The sequence below is a fragment of the Quercus suber genome, unplaced genomic scaffold (assembly GCF_002906115.3).
Source record: "Quercus suber isolate HL8 unplaced genomic scaffold, Cork oak 2.0 scaffold_88, whole genome shotgun sequence".
NCBI classification, from domain to species: domain Eukaryota; kingdom Viridiplantae; phylum Streptophyta; class Magnoliopsida; order Fagales; family Fagaceae; genus Quercus; species Quercus suber.
Window position 1 is genome coordinate 1,102,348 of NW_027069553.1, and position 17,705 is coordinate 1,120,052.

Genomic DNA, 17,705 nt, shown 5'->3' on the forward strand with positions numbered 1-17,705 from the left:
AAATGAAACTATACAATTTTAAAAATGAAAAAAAAAAAAAAACCATTTAATTATTTTAATATTTTAAGTTTCACCATTCGTCGTTACTTTTACATTGAATATCAAAAATGAATCACAAAACATATATAATTGTGAAAGTTTATAAAAGTTCGTTCTTTACTATTTTTTTTAATCATGGACAACAACAAATATACTCTAGCCCACCGATCGGATAGCACGTGTAAGTGCATCAGATTGCACTTGACCATTTCTCAACCACGAATGGGAACTACCCCTCATTCGCTACTCACCCTCGTGTTAGGTTCATGAGTGTCTGTCATAGTTACAGGAGCTTGTTAGACACAGCCGTGACAGGAAGCCACGTTTGAGGGAAAATTACAATGTGAGAGTACAAAAAGTTGCAACCTCATGTTGTTACCTAACATTTCTTAGGTAGATTGCCCAAAGCTTCTCTGTTCTTTAATGGTCAAGGGCATTTTAGTCTATCAATAAATAAACTAAGAGTAATTCTAAACAACATAAAATGTTACAACTTTCTAGTGCAGTAGACTGAAACTGACTTCTTGTAATTTTTATATAAATTTACTATTTTTCTCTGCTACTCATAGTTTGATACGTAAATAATAATGGCAAAAAAAATTATGATTTAGGTTATGATATTAGGATTTCACAATTTTTATCATAATTATCTTATATAATATATTACAAATCAATAATTAATTATCTGTTACTTATATATGATTATGCGACTCACAGTTTGGCGGTATGGTACTTATTGTGAATATCCTTTGTCAACATATATAATATGATTTGGAAGATCCAAAACCAAAAATACAGTCGCACATTATCATTGTCACTCTTTTCGAGATTAAATTAAACTTTTTTTTTTTTTTTGGGTTAAAGAGATTAAATTAAAGTTCTAGCAATTAGCTCTATCTTCTCCTCAGCAAGAGAAAAGTGAAGTTTTCAATACTGCCATAGCCTGTGTTAAGTGAAGTTTTCAATTACCTGTTTTTATTTTTATTTTTTTTAGGATAAAGTTTTCAATTACTTGTTAGTATCCATTGTCAGCTACTACCAATAACCTGTGTTATTTGGATTGGGCTTAGGCTGGTTTTTGAAGATGCTGGGCTGAGGAAACTTACAATATATGCTTCTTGTTTATATATAGTCAAAACTCAAAAGTTAAACAAAATAAACATAACTTCTTGTTTAATTTTGATTTGATAGAATTTGAAAATGAAAATACTGAAAACTAAAAACACATGCTATCCAAAGCTCATTAGGCTCCGCCTTTACAGTTTTGTAAATGCATACAGATCCGAGATATCATATATCAGTACAAAGTAACCCAATATTTATCCTCCACTACTTGACACAACTTTTGATTCGAAAATGGATCTTATAAAAAACAAACTCCTTGCATGACTAGGATTTTTCTTTTCTTTTTTTTTTTTTTTCTTTTTTTTTTTTTTTTGGGAGAAAGGAGGAGAGGAGGGTTGGGATAGCCGGATAGGGTTTTGTTAGAAATGACATTGTTGGATTTGGGGAAATTGGCTGGCGGGAAGCAACGAAAAGCAAACGGACTCAATCATCTCTCGCTCAAAACAACAGTCAGATCCATTTGTCCTGTATATCTTAGAAATTTTCCTCAGAATATCTGCAGAAGTTTTTGTTTATCCTCCACCATATGTAGAAGAATTAAGAACACATTTAAGAGATTGTTGGGGGTACTTGGGGTAGGAGGAAGGGGGGAATACCAGCTCACTGAAAAGCAGATGTACATGGATGGATCCAATCATTTCTCTCTCAAAACAACATAGTTAGACTTGGAACCATTTGACTTCTGTATCTTAGAAATTTTCCTCAGGATGGCGGCAAATGCGTTCTTGTCCTGCATCATACGCATAAAAAATCAGAATACATTTCATCCATTTTAAATTGTCAAGTACTCCTTTGAGCAAACATGTTGTAACTCGTTACTCTTCTAACAAAAACAAGCCATGATTAAAATAAAGAGAAACACGTCGCCAAAATATATGTCTTCGTTCTGTATCATATGAGGTCATCTAGGCTCTAAAAGATCAGGTACAATGGTTTGTGCTGCAAGCACCACAAAATCATAAATTCTACATATATATATGCCACACAAATAATCCTCACATCAAGGACCAAAAATCATTCCCATGGATAAAGAAAATCAAAAACCATACCTAAACCCAAAAGAGCAATGTTTCAAAAACCACACTGTTTCAACACCCAAAATACATGAGATCAAGGAGTCAAACACGATCAAAGCATGATGTCATAATTACCTGACTATTAATTAAAGAAAAGACAGTAAATACTGACGGAATAAATTGCCAAAAAAAAAGTAATAACAAATGGGGAATAACAATATACAACCTCCTACCTACTTTATTTTTGGGTAAAAAAGAAGTGCTTATTCAATTAGATAATTGAAAATTAATCAAAACTATATGACTTAACTGCTGAGGAATTTCACCTAAACAAAAGCTATCTTCACTCACACTTCATGAAAAATTAGCTAATTTACCTATCAAAAGAAAATTTAGCTAATTTAAATGCCACTTTGTTTCTTGGTCTTGACACAGAGCATAGCTTCTAATTTCTAAATGAACCAAGAGTGCTTTCATGTCCTTAGTCCTCCACTAGCATGCCTTGCACAAAAGCTTTTGTGTATCATAAGCTATCAATAGAAGATGAAGTATATTATTCAATTACCAGCGACTTTGGCGAAGATTGGACTATGGAGATTTAATAAACCAGGCATAGTGGAGTTATAAAGGCCTAGGGATTTCTAATGGATTTATTTTTGGTTGAGTGCTATAGAGTGTAGCCAATATAAAATTAATGGCTTGACATGCAAGCATAGTGTTGTAATAGCATGCATGTACCCATGTTGATGGGAATTTGAAGATAACTATATAATAAATATTATATTATAGTTTCACACATTATAATTTGAGCATTTTATAAGTCTTCATTAACCAAAATTACATAAAATTGCATATCATCTCATTCATAACTCGATTTTTGACTTTGAATTTGATGCTCATGTGAGCAAAAGTCTTTCACTTTCCCTCTTCCTCGTATGTGTTTGTTTCTCCAAAAAAATGAGTAAAAGCTAAATAGATAAATACAACAAAATGAATATACTTTCTTTTCATGAATAATAGTAATAATAAAGAGGCAACGAAGTTGGTTTGGGCTGATTAAAAGCTCTTAAGTCAACAATTCAACCAGTCACCACAGCCTGAGACAGAAGGAACTAGGATTTTCTAAACTTATGTGACTGCTTAATAATGATAATTATACAGACATTCAAATATAAATCGATACATAAAAATAAAATGTACGTCTATTCAATGTTGACCATTGACAAAATATAAATGAAAAAAGTACACAAAAATTAGCCTACATTTTCTTTATTATTATTTTTTAATTTTTATTCTTAAAACTGAAATTAGTAAATTAACTAGGAAAATTACAGAATTGAAAAGAAACAATATATTTCTCAATTCTAAATTCAAAGTATTTTGTAGTTAGGAAAATGAAATCGATAAAAAGATTTATCCAAAAAATTGTCCTTTTACGAAATTAATTCCACTGAGGGCGGGAGGAGAAATTTTCAGATGCACCAGGCATATGAGACTTCTCTCTTACTGAAATGTGGGACCCACATGTCAATGACAGTGATGTCTTATATGCCCAGGTCCAGCACACAAGATACCCTCCTGTGAGAGGGAGAGTAGAGAACAAGGGTGAAAGCCCTTGATCCAACCAATAGCATTGAGAATATTGAGGTATAGGTGGTCCCTGGATGAGTTGGCAGCATTTCTTGAGGTGGTTAACAACGTCAATACGGTAGTACCACTTGATTTTATATATTTATTAATTAAAAAGTCATTTATGTTTTGCCAAAAATACACTGTTCATGCCTAAGGTTTACATGTTGAGCAATTTCAATCCCTAAAATTTAAAAATAAATAAATAAATAAAAAAGAGCTGAATAGCATTGCCCAGTCAAACAACCCCGTCCAGTAAGAGTTTTAAGATGCTGTTAAAGAGCATACCTCTGGTGATCTTAGTCTTGCCTTAAAATTAGCAACAAGATCCTGAGTTGTCACTGGTGTCTTTTGCATTAAAACAGCCCTGATTTCGTCTTCAGTGACAGGCCCAGCAGACGATGTTGAAGCAGATTTTGACAATGATGATGTTGTTCCTTTTGAAGGCACAGTACTTTTAGAAGTGGGAACATTTTCTTCTTTCACAGAAGATTTTAGTTCCTGATTCCAGAAAAATATATATATATATTAACATGATTTTATCAAAACATTACCACATTTAGGGAGCCCTTACTTATCATAGGGAATTAAATTCTTTGCATTGAACACAAACTTGATGTAAGTAAATCAAGTTCAGGGAAAATAATGTCCTACATTTTCTGTCTTCACCTTCTTTGGAGGTGCACCACTAGTTGCTTTTGCATCATCCCCATTCAATTTTCTCTTAGACTTTGCAGACTTGGAACTAGATGGGGTTCCCTTAGCAGCTCCAGAAGGCACCGTTTTTAAAGGACTGTTTTCAGCAGGTTCCTCTTTAGGTGCATCCTTCTGCTTTGGAGCCAGCACAGGGGAAAGGCCAATATCATCATCGATCTGGACAAACCAAAAGAAAACACTCCATCAATAGAGAAGAAAACAAGTGCAGTCAAATTTAGAACACATTGTTGGAAAGGAAAGGATTAATAATCATGAAAAAGGTGCTTTAAAGCTTGAATCACGGCCCTTTTCACTATTCATTACTTATATATAGGAAGCTTACAAGGTATATTCCAGATTGTCAGCTGGTGGGAACAGCTGGCCCCTTAGGAATCTCCTAGAAAGGAACCGCCTATAACACTCGAGTGTACAACCCATAACAACATTTTCCTATTTCTTAACACACATATAACGTTGGCATTCTTAATAAACATGGCAAGCCATTCTTTTAAAGGGGATTCAATCAATGTACATGTGAGTCTTATCAATGTCCAAGAACAAGAAACCAAGTCACTGACTTCACACTCCTAAAGAGAAAATAAAATGCCACATCACCATTCCAAAAATGAACTATATGGTATGAAAATCAAATAAAAACATTGGTACAGTTAGACAACATCTATCATAATATGGATCACAAAGAAGTGTGAATAATATACATAAGTTGTTAATATAGCAAGGTACTACAATTAAGAATCAAACTGAACTTACATCCTCATCATCATCATCATCCTCAGCATCTGAATCATTCAGCCCACCAGTTCGCCCAAGTAGCTTCTTCAACTCTTTTCCAGATTTACTCAGTCCACCCTCTTCTTCATTATCTTCATCCTCGTCCTCTTCATCCTGCAAGTATACATAAAAAGATTTTATCATTTTGACAATTTGTCTAGTGTTCAAATTGAAGAAGCCACAACTTTGGATATCAACACGCACTGGGCAAAGCATGAGACATAAGTACTACTGCTAGTACCAGACACAAAATTGAAGAAGTTAAAACAGCTATATAAAACATCAACAATAATTAGCTAAATCTCAAGAATAAATTAGGAACCATGAGTAAGTAAGAATGTGTAGCAGTAATGGAGGCACCAATTATGTGGGATGCTATAAGAGGCCCAACACTACATGACTATGCATTATGGAACACTTGCCACAATTTTTGAACTTCAACAATGTTCTAATTTCTGTGAGTATATCTCACAAATCAATTGCCAAACATACCACCAATCATCTTTTTAGCAAATAGTAATCAAAAGGCATAATGAGCCTACAATTTTTGGAAGATAATTCCCATGGGAATTAGTTTCTTTTATTTCTATTTTAGATCTAATTGACCATTGTAACATCAGAGCTTGATTGTGCCGTTCCCATAGTATACTCCATGAGTACTTGGACCTCTTCTTTCTTTAATAAAGTTTTATTTCTTAAAAAAAAAAAAAAAAAACACTCAAAAATATATCTTGCATGCTACAGACATTAATAGACAGGCAGCTTTAACAACAGAATGTATTTTAGAATGAGATGATCCTTAATTGGTTAATATTTAGTCTTAGTTGAGTTTAGTTGCAATTCCATCCTTTAGTATTTTTGCTTAATAGTCTACATGCTACCTGCCTTCTGGAAATTCTAGCTATTAAGAAACCTGTGCTTCCCCTACTATTGTAAGAATGCATGGCAACTCATATAAATAGCTCAGCTCAGAAATTGAGAAGTATATTGGTTACATTAGTTACAATTTGGCTTCATGCAAAGTAAATGTTTACAAAGTACCATCTTCAATTCAAATAATTTCCAGTAGGGTAGATTTTTACTTCATGTCCTCCTGAACTTGTTAAAAAAAAATCTTTTCAGTAGGGTTTAACCCAAATTTTCCTGTTATAGAAGTACACACAGACAAACCTGCTTAATTTCTGGAGGAGCAGGAACTTCAGGGGCCAATTCTTCCCTTTCCTCAGGATCATTACCAACTGCTTCATCATCATCAGTGAAAATTTCTTCATGCTCCCAATCATCACCTGTTGATGCATACATTAGATTCAAAGAAAAGGCCAAGAGCCTTATAGCTCAACTAGCACTCCCTGGTGTTTCAAGCGGAGATGTCGAGGGTTCAAATCCCCCCTCCAACTATTGAATTATCCACACAAAAAAAAAAAAAAAATGATTTACCATAAAAGCAGACATGATTATTAATTATAGAAGTCATCACATGTTTTCAATATCAGAACAAAGCATTCTTAACACGAGAAAGAATCACCTAACATTATGGAAATTCGTAGATGATATTCCCCAAAACTTAAGACCTATCTTTTCATGCTTTTGCCTCATTCCACATTAAAGATGAATTTACAAGAAATACCATAAAATCAGTGCAGTACAAAAGGCAACCCAATGATGACATGCACTTTCTTCAAGGTTATGAGTACAATGCTATAGAAAATTAATAAATTACCAATTGTCCTAAAAGTTTAAGCTATTAGGAAAGGGTGAATTAATCACTTAACAATCCCCCTCTATTGTGGACCTAGACTCTTCCTTGATAAGTGGAGCTCAACACGTGGGATTTTTAACTTTTTAAATAGGTGGTAGAGTGAATCAAACCACTCTTGTGACAACCAAAATTTCCTTCCTAACATGCAAACATCTCCCCCACAGTCCCATGCATGCTCACAGCAACCAAATAATAATAAGGCTAATGAGCATAATTTCCTATACAATGCAGAACATGGTCCACGGTTCAACACTATCCTTGCACAGACAGAACCTATCCACAATTATATACCCCTCCACCTAAGGTTGTCAGCTTTCAAGATTTTACCCAAAGCAGTTGGCTAACCAAAACAATGCTACTTTCCAAGGTATCTTTACACCCTAAATGCCATCTAGAGTCATATCTCGAAACCATAGATGCCAATGGATACTAAGGAATCAAGTTCCTTTCCAAAAAGAATACTTTTTAAAAAAATCTAAAAGGTATAGGATGAATGTGGCCAGGGATCTCAGGGATGCTAGGTTGAAGGATTTGACCACACCGGTGCTTGGAAAGGAGGTTCAAAAGCTGAGTAGTTGGCCAGTTCATGGCTTGAATGGATTTGGGTAAGCTTTGGCCTGTTTTGTGCATGCTGGCAGACTGGATTGTGATTGCATTGATTTGTTGTGGAGATTTATAGGTTGAATGCAGCCAGGGATCTCAGGAATGCTAGGTTGAAGGGCTTGACCAGACTGGTGCTTGGAAAGGAGGTTCAAAATATGAAGGGTTGGATGGTTCATGGCTTGAATGTATTTGGGTAAGCTTTGGGTTGTTTTGTGCACACTGGCAGATTGTATTGTGATTGTGTTGATTTGTTGTGGATGTGTAAGTGCGTGTGCGCGTTGAGTTTTGTGTGTCTGGAGGGTATTTCCTGTCAAAGGCTTGCAATTAAATAAATAAATAAACTGCTTTTGAGTTTGTCTTTACCAAAAAGCTTTCAGTTTTTATTTTCTATAACCTTTTTTTTTTTTTGAGAAGCTTCTATAACCTTTTTGAGTTACATATTTCGAAAGAAATTTTTTAGTTTAATTTTTTTTTTTAACATCGAAACAGTTTCTTAGTGTTTTTAGAACACTTTTTAAAAACTGCTACCAAATAGGCCCCTAACATCTCTACTAGTTTTCTGTTATATTCCCCTGGAGAGAACCAGTCTCCAAAATCGTCTGAACAGTCTTCCAAGTCTCTTGACATGAATTAAATCAATTGGGTCCCATTAATACAAATTCACATGAAATGAAGAAAATAATCCATGGCAATGTCTTCTTCAATTGGAGAACAATGTACTGTAAAGAAACCTGCTTACCCTTTTCAATATCATCATCATCCAAATCAAGATCGCCACCCCTGGGACCTTCCTCATCATCGTCACCTTCTCTTTTGTTGAGTCCCAATCGATTCTTCCTTGCTGCCTCTTCTTCTTCATCCTCTTCCCCTTTATCTGAAACATTACCTTCTTCTTCATCACCAGTTGTTTTTTTACGTCCCCTTCCACCAGCCACACCACTCTCCTTGTCATCAAACCTCTCCACTTCACCAAATGCAGCAGCTCCATTATTTGCAGCTTTCATCATCCATCTTTCATATCCATCTGCAGTCTTTTTCCTATTCTTCATCTTTTCTTCTGCTTCCTCCAGCGTAAGTTGCTTATACTGTGCAACCTTGTTAAAGTTGTACCTAAAGATTGAACAGACCAAACAACCATCACAAACACAAACAAAAGTTAACTCTACAATTTACATTTAAAATACCTACTTTCCCAAAGATATGGAACAAGCTAGTCTCTAACGAATGATTTAAGCATATATTTTCAACTAATATTTTAACAAGACAAATCAAATAAAAATGAGAAGATCTTTAAACCACCGCCCACCCCCCCTAAAAAAAAAAAAAACAAAACAAACAAGAATTCTGGTATATATTTGGTCATACCAAGATCCAGCAGGGATAGCAACGAACTCCTTTCCTTGCATCATTAATAGGTAATACGTAGCAGATTGTGCACCTTCAAGATGACCTTGAAACTGGAATTGCCCTGTTTCGTCCTCCAATAGCCAGGGTTTATTCTTGTACTTCTCCTATGTGATGCAATAATAAATTTATATAAGAATACATGATAAGAAGCCAATGAGAAGTGCAAAGGAACATTTTGATCTGACTTTTAAATAGGAAAATGAAACTTCATACAATATCTGCTTTACCATCAAGGTATGGGCATTCATTTTTTTTTTCCACATGTGGTGTTCCATCTTAGATTTTAACATAGCATGTGTACCACCATGGTGGAAAACTCACAACTTGTGAATAACAGTTATTTCTTCAATTGTCAACATAATGTTTTGTTTCAGCTATTTTAGATGTAAGCTAGCATTTCTTTCAAGAAATACCATAGCAATCCCTATAATTCAGAGAAGTTCAATTCCCAAAACTTTAAATGAAGAGCAGAAACAAACAAACCATACACAATAGGTAAGGACGTATTAAATACCCGCAAGGCATCAGTAACTTGGCGTCCTTGAAGCCCTTCTTTATGGAGAGACCATTTATTCTCAGCATTTTTCTTCTTCGAAAAATTTGGCAACCCAGTCACAAATCTACCAATAAAGTAATTCTTGTCGTTGCTAGAACTTGCACGAACATTATATTCCTACAATAAAAACAAGTAAAACAGCACATAAACGCTCGGCTTACAAAAAACATCAACCGCGTAGTCTCTAAAGTATTTCTTAAATCAATAAAGACGCAAGAGTATAAACACCATGGAAATACCGGTCAACACATAGTTACAAAGAAACCTAAAGACTTATCATGTTCAATTTTTTGTTTTGATAACCGAAAAATACTTTCGCTTACTCTAAAAGCAAGAAATTGTACAAACTTGCACCAAGTAAAATTCACTATGCATTTACACATAAACTCAAATCACTAACAAAGCGAAAATTTCTCACAAGAATCTCAATTACACATTTAGCATGACAATTCAGAATCAACAAAACCTAGTTATAGCTAAATCATCCACAAGCTTTCTTTAAACAATTAACACAGTAAAATTGAACAGTAAAATCATAATCAACAAGATAATCAGAGCCTAGGGAAAAAAGAACACACACGCATTGAACAGGAAAACCATTGAACAAGAAAACCATACATGTATAGATACTATACATATACATATATGAGAGAGAGAGAGAGAGAGAGAGAGAGAGAGACTGAACTCGAATCAAGCGAGTGACGGTGGCGCCGCACTCGAAGCACTTGCCACGGTTCTCGGCCATGCTTTTGCCACAGGTCAAGCACAGAGTCATGTGCTTGCAGTTGCTTCCGTACAAGTCCGTGGTCGATCCGCAACCACTACACGACGGCTTCAACAGCAGATCGAACGACATGGTCCGCCGCCTTCAAAAATTTTAATTTTTTTTTTTTCCAGGGAAACAAACAGAAAAATTAGTATTAATTGGTTCAAGTGTAAAAGCTAGGGTTTCATAAAGAATTACTTGTATTAATCAACAAAACTTAATTATACCTTTCTGATCAAAGTATGAGAATTTTAATTAGGGATTAAAAAGAGATATTTAATTGGTTCCGTTTAGTTTGTAAGAGTCGCTTTTCACACAATCGGAATCGTATGAAGAGAGCTTTGGGAAGCCTTTGGGTGGAGACTGGAGACTACGGATCATGTGCCAAAATAACGCGTGGTATTTATATTTATAAACTAAAAAAGTTAAGACGGTGTGCAGGTTCGGAATTTTTTTTTTTTTTTTTTTTTCATAACAAAATCGAGCAACGCTATGTTTTGGACCTTTTGGTCCTTTGGAACTGCACGTTTGAACTGCACGTAGTTTAATTCTAGACGGAATGTCGTTCACCACTCAAACATATATTTTCAATTTTTAAACAATATTACTTGTGCTAGAAATAAAGTATTATTGGAATGTGTAAACTTTGGAGAATGAAAAGGTTACTTGGGATGTGTAAATTGTGAAATATATTAAGCCTATAGGGGAGATGTATATCGATAAGTATATTCATTATTACAATCTTATCTTATAAACTCTACAAGCATTCCAAAGTCCTATATATATATATATATATGTGGGATTACTTTACTATTACTGTACACACATCTAAGAGAAATTAAAAGAATTGTGGATGACCACTTGAAAATAAGAGTTTATCAATATATATTTCTTGTTTCTTTTACTTTGTTTTATATATTTCTATCATTTCACAACACGTTATCAGCACGAGGCTCTACCCAATTTCAAAAGAAAGTTGTAATCCCATTGTTCTTCAACCATCAAAGATTATTTGTGTAGTTTTCTCAACTCACTGTAAGTTTTCTTTTTAAGGAATTAGTAATTATCCTATTTGTTTGTCTTTACGTTTTATGCTCATAATTTTAGTAATTTTTAATTGATTAAAAAATTTAATGAGATTCACGTTATTCTATTGTTATATATTGTTATGAGATGCACGTTATGAGATTCACATTTAATTGATTAAAAATATTTTGTTAAAAATGGTTTGTGATAAAGCAACTTAATAATAGTTATATGTACCGTGTATGAATCAACTTTGAATATATACGTCTATGTAGCATTCTTTCATTAGAATTTTGTATGATAAAAATATTTGTTTATTTAATTACTTACGTAATTATGTATTTGATATAAATGTCAAACCTTACAAAGCTTTAATTTGTTGCCCTTGACATCTTAGGCAATAATTCCTTATCATGGATCCTTGATACTAAGATTCATTTGGAAGCAATGAATCTTGATGAGATCTATGTTGATGTAAAAAATCCTAAAGATATTATTATGGATGGCAACAAAGTATCTCAAAAGGATCGTTCAAAAGAAATAACTTTTATTTGTTATTATTTACATAAAAATTGAGTACTTTACAATAAAAAGACCCTTAAGAAGAATTACAAGTTCTAGAAGAACTTGATCATCCTAAAAGCTCAGTCTGACTAAAGTTGTAATAAACTAAAGGTGCAAGTGAATTAATCTGGCACTTTAAAATTAGCCTACGATTAAAATTGTATAATAGAAGACACATATATCATGTTTCGAATGTGCTCCTGTAGTAGCAATATTGAATGCATATGTTCATAAAGTGTTATGAACTAATGTTTTATCTTCTAGTGGCTTAACAAAATAATGAGTTGTTGCTGAAAATCATCAAAGGGTCACGAAAATAAGTGTTATAGGTGTGGAATGGAAGGTTATTGGTCACGTACTTGTCGTACTCTTAGGGTATGTTTGGTAAATTGTAATAGGCATTGTAATGTAATAGTTATTCCTATGGTTTTGTTATTCTTTAGTTTGGTTATGTTTTTATTAAAAGGAATAATTATTCCTTATGAATGTCTATTCTTCAAAATGAGGAATAACTATTCATCTATAAAAGGTTGTATTAGCTATTCCTTAGTAAGAGCAATAATTTCAAAACTTAATAAATTTTCAAAAAAACAAACTTTCCATATACATCTAACAATTATAAAAATAAAAAATCATAAAAAATAACACATATCTCTCTTAAATTTAAAAATAACAATTTTTAAGGAGATATAATTGTATGAATAAGAAATTTCCTAAAATAAATGTTGAGTTTCATTCTAATATTATAACTCACAACCAAACTAATGAAGAGGTTTAGTTATTACATTACAATACATTTTATTCCTAGTAATAAAGATTACAATGCCTATCGTAATCCTCATTCAGTGTACCAAACGTACCCTTAAACATTTGGTAGATTTGTACCAAGCCTCCATAAAAGAAAAGGAAAAGGGAATTGAAATGAACTTTGCTAATTATAATGATCCTGAAGATCCTATGAATTATCTTCATTTTTCAAATGGAGTGGATTTGACTCATCTTGATGTCTCTGATTTCTTCAAGGATGATAATTTGATTGGTGATGAAAATTTCCATACCAATAAATTTTTTTTCTTTTATTATATTATTGCATTGTAATAAGTATGTTTACTTTACCATGTTTTATTTACGTTTAAAATATTAAAGTTTAATTTATGTTTTGCATATATGAAGATGCATGGGTCATACTAGTAAAATCAATTCCAAGATGAATAAAGAAGATTTTTGTCTAGCAGACAGTACAACAACTCATACAATTCTTAAAGATAAAAAAAATATTTTAAAATTTTAAAATTATGCAAAGCCAATATCAATACCATATCAAGTTCATCAAACTTAATTGAAGGCTCTGGAAGAGCGATTATCATGTTGCCAAAGGGCACAAAATTTTGTATTGATAATGCTTTGTATTCTTCTAAATGAAGCAGAAATTTACTCAGCTTTAAGGATATACGTTATAATGGTTATCATATTGAAACCAATAACGAAGGCAGTGAAGAATTTCTTTATATTACTTCAATAGTATCGGGCCAGAAGCTCATATTAGAAAAACTGTCTATTTTCTCTTTTGGGCTATATTATACTACAATGAGAACAATTGAAACAAATGTTGCAATACACCAGAAGTGTTCGAACCCAAAGGTTTTTATGCTTTGGCATAAACACCTAGGTCATCCAGGATCAATAATAATGCGTCGAATTATTGAAAACTCCCACGGACATCCCTTAAAAAACCAGAAGATTCTTTTACCAAGTGATTATCCATGTAATGCATGTTCTCAAGGTAAATTAATTACCAAACCATCACATTCAAAGATTGTTGTTGAGTGTCCATCCTTCTTAGAAAGAATTTAGGGTGATATATGTGGACCAATACACCCACCTTGTGGTCCATTCAAGTATTTTATGATTTTAATTGATACATCAACCAGATTGTCACATGTATGTTTACTCTCTACTAGAAATGTTGCATTTGCTAAGCTTCTTGCTCAAATAATTAGGTTGCGAGCACAATTTCCTGATTATCCAATTAGGAAAATTCATTTAGATAATGCAGGTGAATTCACATCTCAAGATTTTGATGACTATTGCATGTCAATTGAAATTGATGTTGAACATCCTGTTGCCCATATACATACTCAAAATGGTTTAGCTGAATCACTTATCAAGAGACTTCAAATTATTGCTCGACCTTTGCTTATGAAATCAAAATTATTAGTTTCTGCTTGGGGTCATGCTATTTTACATGCTGCATCATTAGTTCGTATTAGGCCAACTGCTTATCATAAATTTTCACCATTGCAACTTATACTTGGCTAACAACCAAATATTTTTCACTTGCGCACATTTGGTTGTGCTATATATGTACCTATTGCACCCTCACAACGCACTAAGATGGGTCCTCAACGTAGACTTAGAATTTATACGGGTTTTGATTCCCCATCTATCATTAGATATCTTGAACCTCTAACTGGTGATGTTTTTAAGGCACGTTTTGAGGATTGTTATTTTAATGAAACGATCTTCCCACCATTAGGGGGAAAAAAGTCGTTGCCTGAAGTACGACGTGAGATTACTTGGAATGTTTAGACACTATCTCATCTTGATCCTCTTACAAATCAATGTGAATTGGAAGTTCAAAGGATTATTCATTTGCAAGGAATTGCAAATCAATTACCAGATGTATTCACCGACAATAAGAAAATAGTGAAATCTCACATTCCAGCTGCCAATACTCCAGCACGGATTGAAGTCCCTGTAGGACAATCAGTTAATACATTAGCAAATGAATCAAAGCCACACCTAAAGCGTGGAAGACCTATCGGTGTTAAAGATAAAATTCTTCGGAAGATCCCTGAAGGATATAAAATGCCTGAAACATATAATCCTATATCTCGAAGTATGTATTCTATCAATCTACAGAGATCCTTATATGGGTTAAAGCAATCCGGACGCATGTGATATAATTGCCTCAGTGAATATCTTTTGGAAGAAGGATTTGAGAATAATCCAATTTGTCCATGTGCTTTTATCAAAAAATCAGAATCTGAATTTGCTATTGTTGCAGTATATGTTGATGATTTAAATCTTGTAGGGACTCTAGAAGAGTTAACAAAAACAGCAAATTATTTAAAAAATGAATTTGAGATGAAAGATCTTAGTAAGACAAAATTTTGTCTTGGCCTGCAAATTGAACATCTTTCAAATGGAATTCTTGTTCATCAATCAATGTACATAAAAAAAAGTCCTGAAGCAATTTTACATGGATAAACCTCATCCTTTGAGCACTCCAATGGTGGGTCGGTCAGTTGATGTCAAGAAAGATCTGTTTTGACCACAAGAAGATGATGAAGAAACTCTTGGTCCTGAAGTACCATACCTTAGTGTAATCGGTGTTTTGATGTATCTTGCAAATTACGCCCAACTTGATATAGCATTTGCAGTTAACTTACTAGTAAGGTATAGTTCTGCACCAACTCGAAGACATTGGAATGGAATTAAACATATTTTACGTTATCTTCGTGGGACTACTGATTTGGGATTATTTTATCCAAATGGATCAAAACCACAGTTAGTTGGATATACTGATGCAGGTTATCTTTCTGATCCACATAAAGATCGATCACAAGCCGGATATTTATTTACTTATGGAAATCCTGCTATTTCATGGAGATCTGTTAAGCAAACAATTTTTGCTACTTCGTCAAATCATGTAGAGATTACGGCAATTCATGAAGCAAGTCGTGAATGTATTTGGTTGAGATCGGTAATTTAACATATTCGTGACAACTGTGGATTATCATCAATTATAAAAAGTCCAACGATATTATACGAAGATAATGCCGCTTGTATCACTCAAATTAGGGGAGGATATATCAATGGTGATAGAACAAGCATATTGCACCAAAATTCTTTTATACACATGAGCTCCAGAAGAGTGGTGATATTGATGTCAAGCAGATACGATCATGTGATAATTTGGCAGATATGTTCACTAAGCCATTACCAACTGCGAATTTTAAGAAGATGGTGCACAACATTGGTATGCGTCGACTTAAGGATATTCGATATACTCATGAGGGGGAGTAAAGTTTCTAATGGACGTGTGCTGATTGTACTCTTTTCCTTCGCTAAGGTTTTTTCCCACGGGGTTTTCCTTTGCAAGGTTTTAATGAGGCAATCCTAAGGCACTAGAAGTTATACAAGAATATTGTACTCTTTTTCCTTAGCCAAATTTTTTCCCACGTGGTTTTTCTTTGACAAGGTTTTAACGAGGCATATTCTTAGAAAGTGGTCATCCAAGAGGGAGTGTTAGAAATAAAGTCTGATTGGAATGTGTAAACTTTGGGGAATGAAAAGGTTACTTGGGATGTGTAAAGGGTAAAATGTATTAAGCCTATAGGGGAGATATATATCCATAAGTGTACTCCTTATTACAACCTTATCCCATAAACTCTACAAGCATTCCAAGATCTTATATATATGTGAGATTACTTTACTGTTATTGTACACACATCTAAGAGAGATCAAAAGAATTCTGGATGACCACTTGAAAATAAGAGTTTATCAATATATATTTCTTGTTTCTTTTACTTTGTTTTATATATTTTTTTATCATTTCACAACAACTCGTATTTTTATACACTTTTTCACCAACATCTATTTCCACACATATTTTCAAATAACAAAACACATGTACCAAACACCCAAGGATTTATCGGATATTTTGAGGGACAAAATTTAGCTTAAAACATATTTGGAACCCAACTACCAATAAAAAGGTGAATGCATATATGCATTGCATATATCAGAACATATATCATCTTTTTATTAATTGTTAGAGCTCAAAATTTCAAACATGTTTGGAGATATATCTTTTCCCTTTTTTTTTTTTTTTTTTTTTTTTTTAAGTATTGATAATAATATATTAAAGAAAAAAGAAGATAGTCTCTACTCTCTACCTATCTCTATCTTCCAGAGAGAAAACACAAGGTTGAAGAGATGAGATGGTCATGGGCCATCCCAGTTATAACTAGTAGCCCAACAGACCAAATAATGGGACAAATAATTATCATCCCTTTGAACCAAAAAATAAATAAATAAATAAATCAGTTTCAAATAAATAAATAAAATAATCTAACAAGAAAGAGAACTTAAAGCAATCTTCAACTCTAGAAGAAAAGGGGCAATAAACCCACCCAACTTGTTTGGCTTGAGAAATCTATAAACCAACTCATTTTTATCAAAGTTAAGTTTTAAAATATCAAAAAAAATTAAACTAAAATATACAAATTAAGTTGTTGAGAGATTTTTAGTACAATGACATAGTTGGTTTTTCTTTATTAAGGGAACTAAGGTTCGAATCTCCCTCTTTTAGTGTTATAAGAACTAGCTTATAAGAGCATTAGCAGTAGTGGATCTAAAAGCTATTTAGCTATTTTAGTTCCACTAAAACACAAAAAATGCTCTCACAGCAGTGGATGTAAAGCTAAAAATTTTTAGCATCAAGCTTCCGTACGAAGCTATTTTTGGCTTCATTCGGTAGCTAAAATTTTTAGCATCAAGCTTTTGTACGAAGCTATCTTTGGCTTCATTCGGTAGGTGAAGCTAAAAGTAAGAAATATTATTTTAATTCCTACCTCTATTAAAATAAAACTTTTTTATATTTTTTTATTCTTTTTCTTTTTGCTCATTCTGCTCGTTGTGCTCTCCTTTCATTCTCACCCT

At 33.3% G+C, this 17,705-nt stretch overlaps 2 protein-coding genes across 3 annotated transcripts; one reads left to right on the forward strand and one right to left on the reverse strand.

Moving 5' to 3' along the window:
- Window positions 1-1,185: 1,185 nt before the first annotated feature.
- Window positions 1,186-10,783, reverse strand: LOC112007466 (transcription initiation factor IIF subunit alpha). Of its 2 annotated transcripts, none has more exons than XM_024039810.2 (10): window positions 10,616-10,783; window positions 10,308-10,488; window positions 9,581-9,739; window positions 9,025-9,170; window positions 8,399-8,769; window positions 6,468-6,583; window positions 5,277-5,411; window positions 4,479-4,682; window positions 4,098-4,310; window positions 1,186-1,894 (listed from the first exon to the last, which is right to left on the reverse strand). In XM_024039810.2, exons 2-10 carry the CDS (start codon window positions 10,476-10,478, stop codon window positions 1,799-1,801), a joined length of 1,611 nt encoding a protein of 536 aa, XP_023895578.1. In that variant the 5' UTR covers window positions 10,479-10,488; window positions 10,616-10,783; the 3' UTR covers window positions 1,186-1,798. The 2 variants fall into 2 exon arrangements, with proteins under 2 accessions (XP_023895578.1, XP_023895577.1); XM_024039809.2 differs by having other exon boundaries at window positions 4,464-4,682; window positions 10,616-10,782.
- A 2,116-nt stretch (window positions 10,784-12,899) lies between these two features.
- LOC112007428 (uncharacterized) lies at window positions 12,900-16,067 on the forward strand. Its single transcript, XM_024039772.1, has 4 exons — window positions 12,900-13,017; window positions 14,614-14,877; window positions 15,572-15,744; window positions 15,912-16,067. Exons 1-4 carry the CDS (start codon window positions 12,900-12,902, stop codon window positions 16,065-16,067), a joined length of 711 nt encoding a protein of 236 aa, XP_023895540.1.
- Window positions 16,068-17,705: the final 1,638 nt, after the last annotated feature.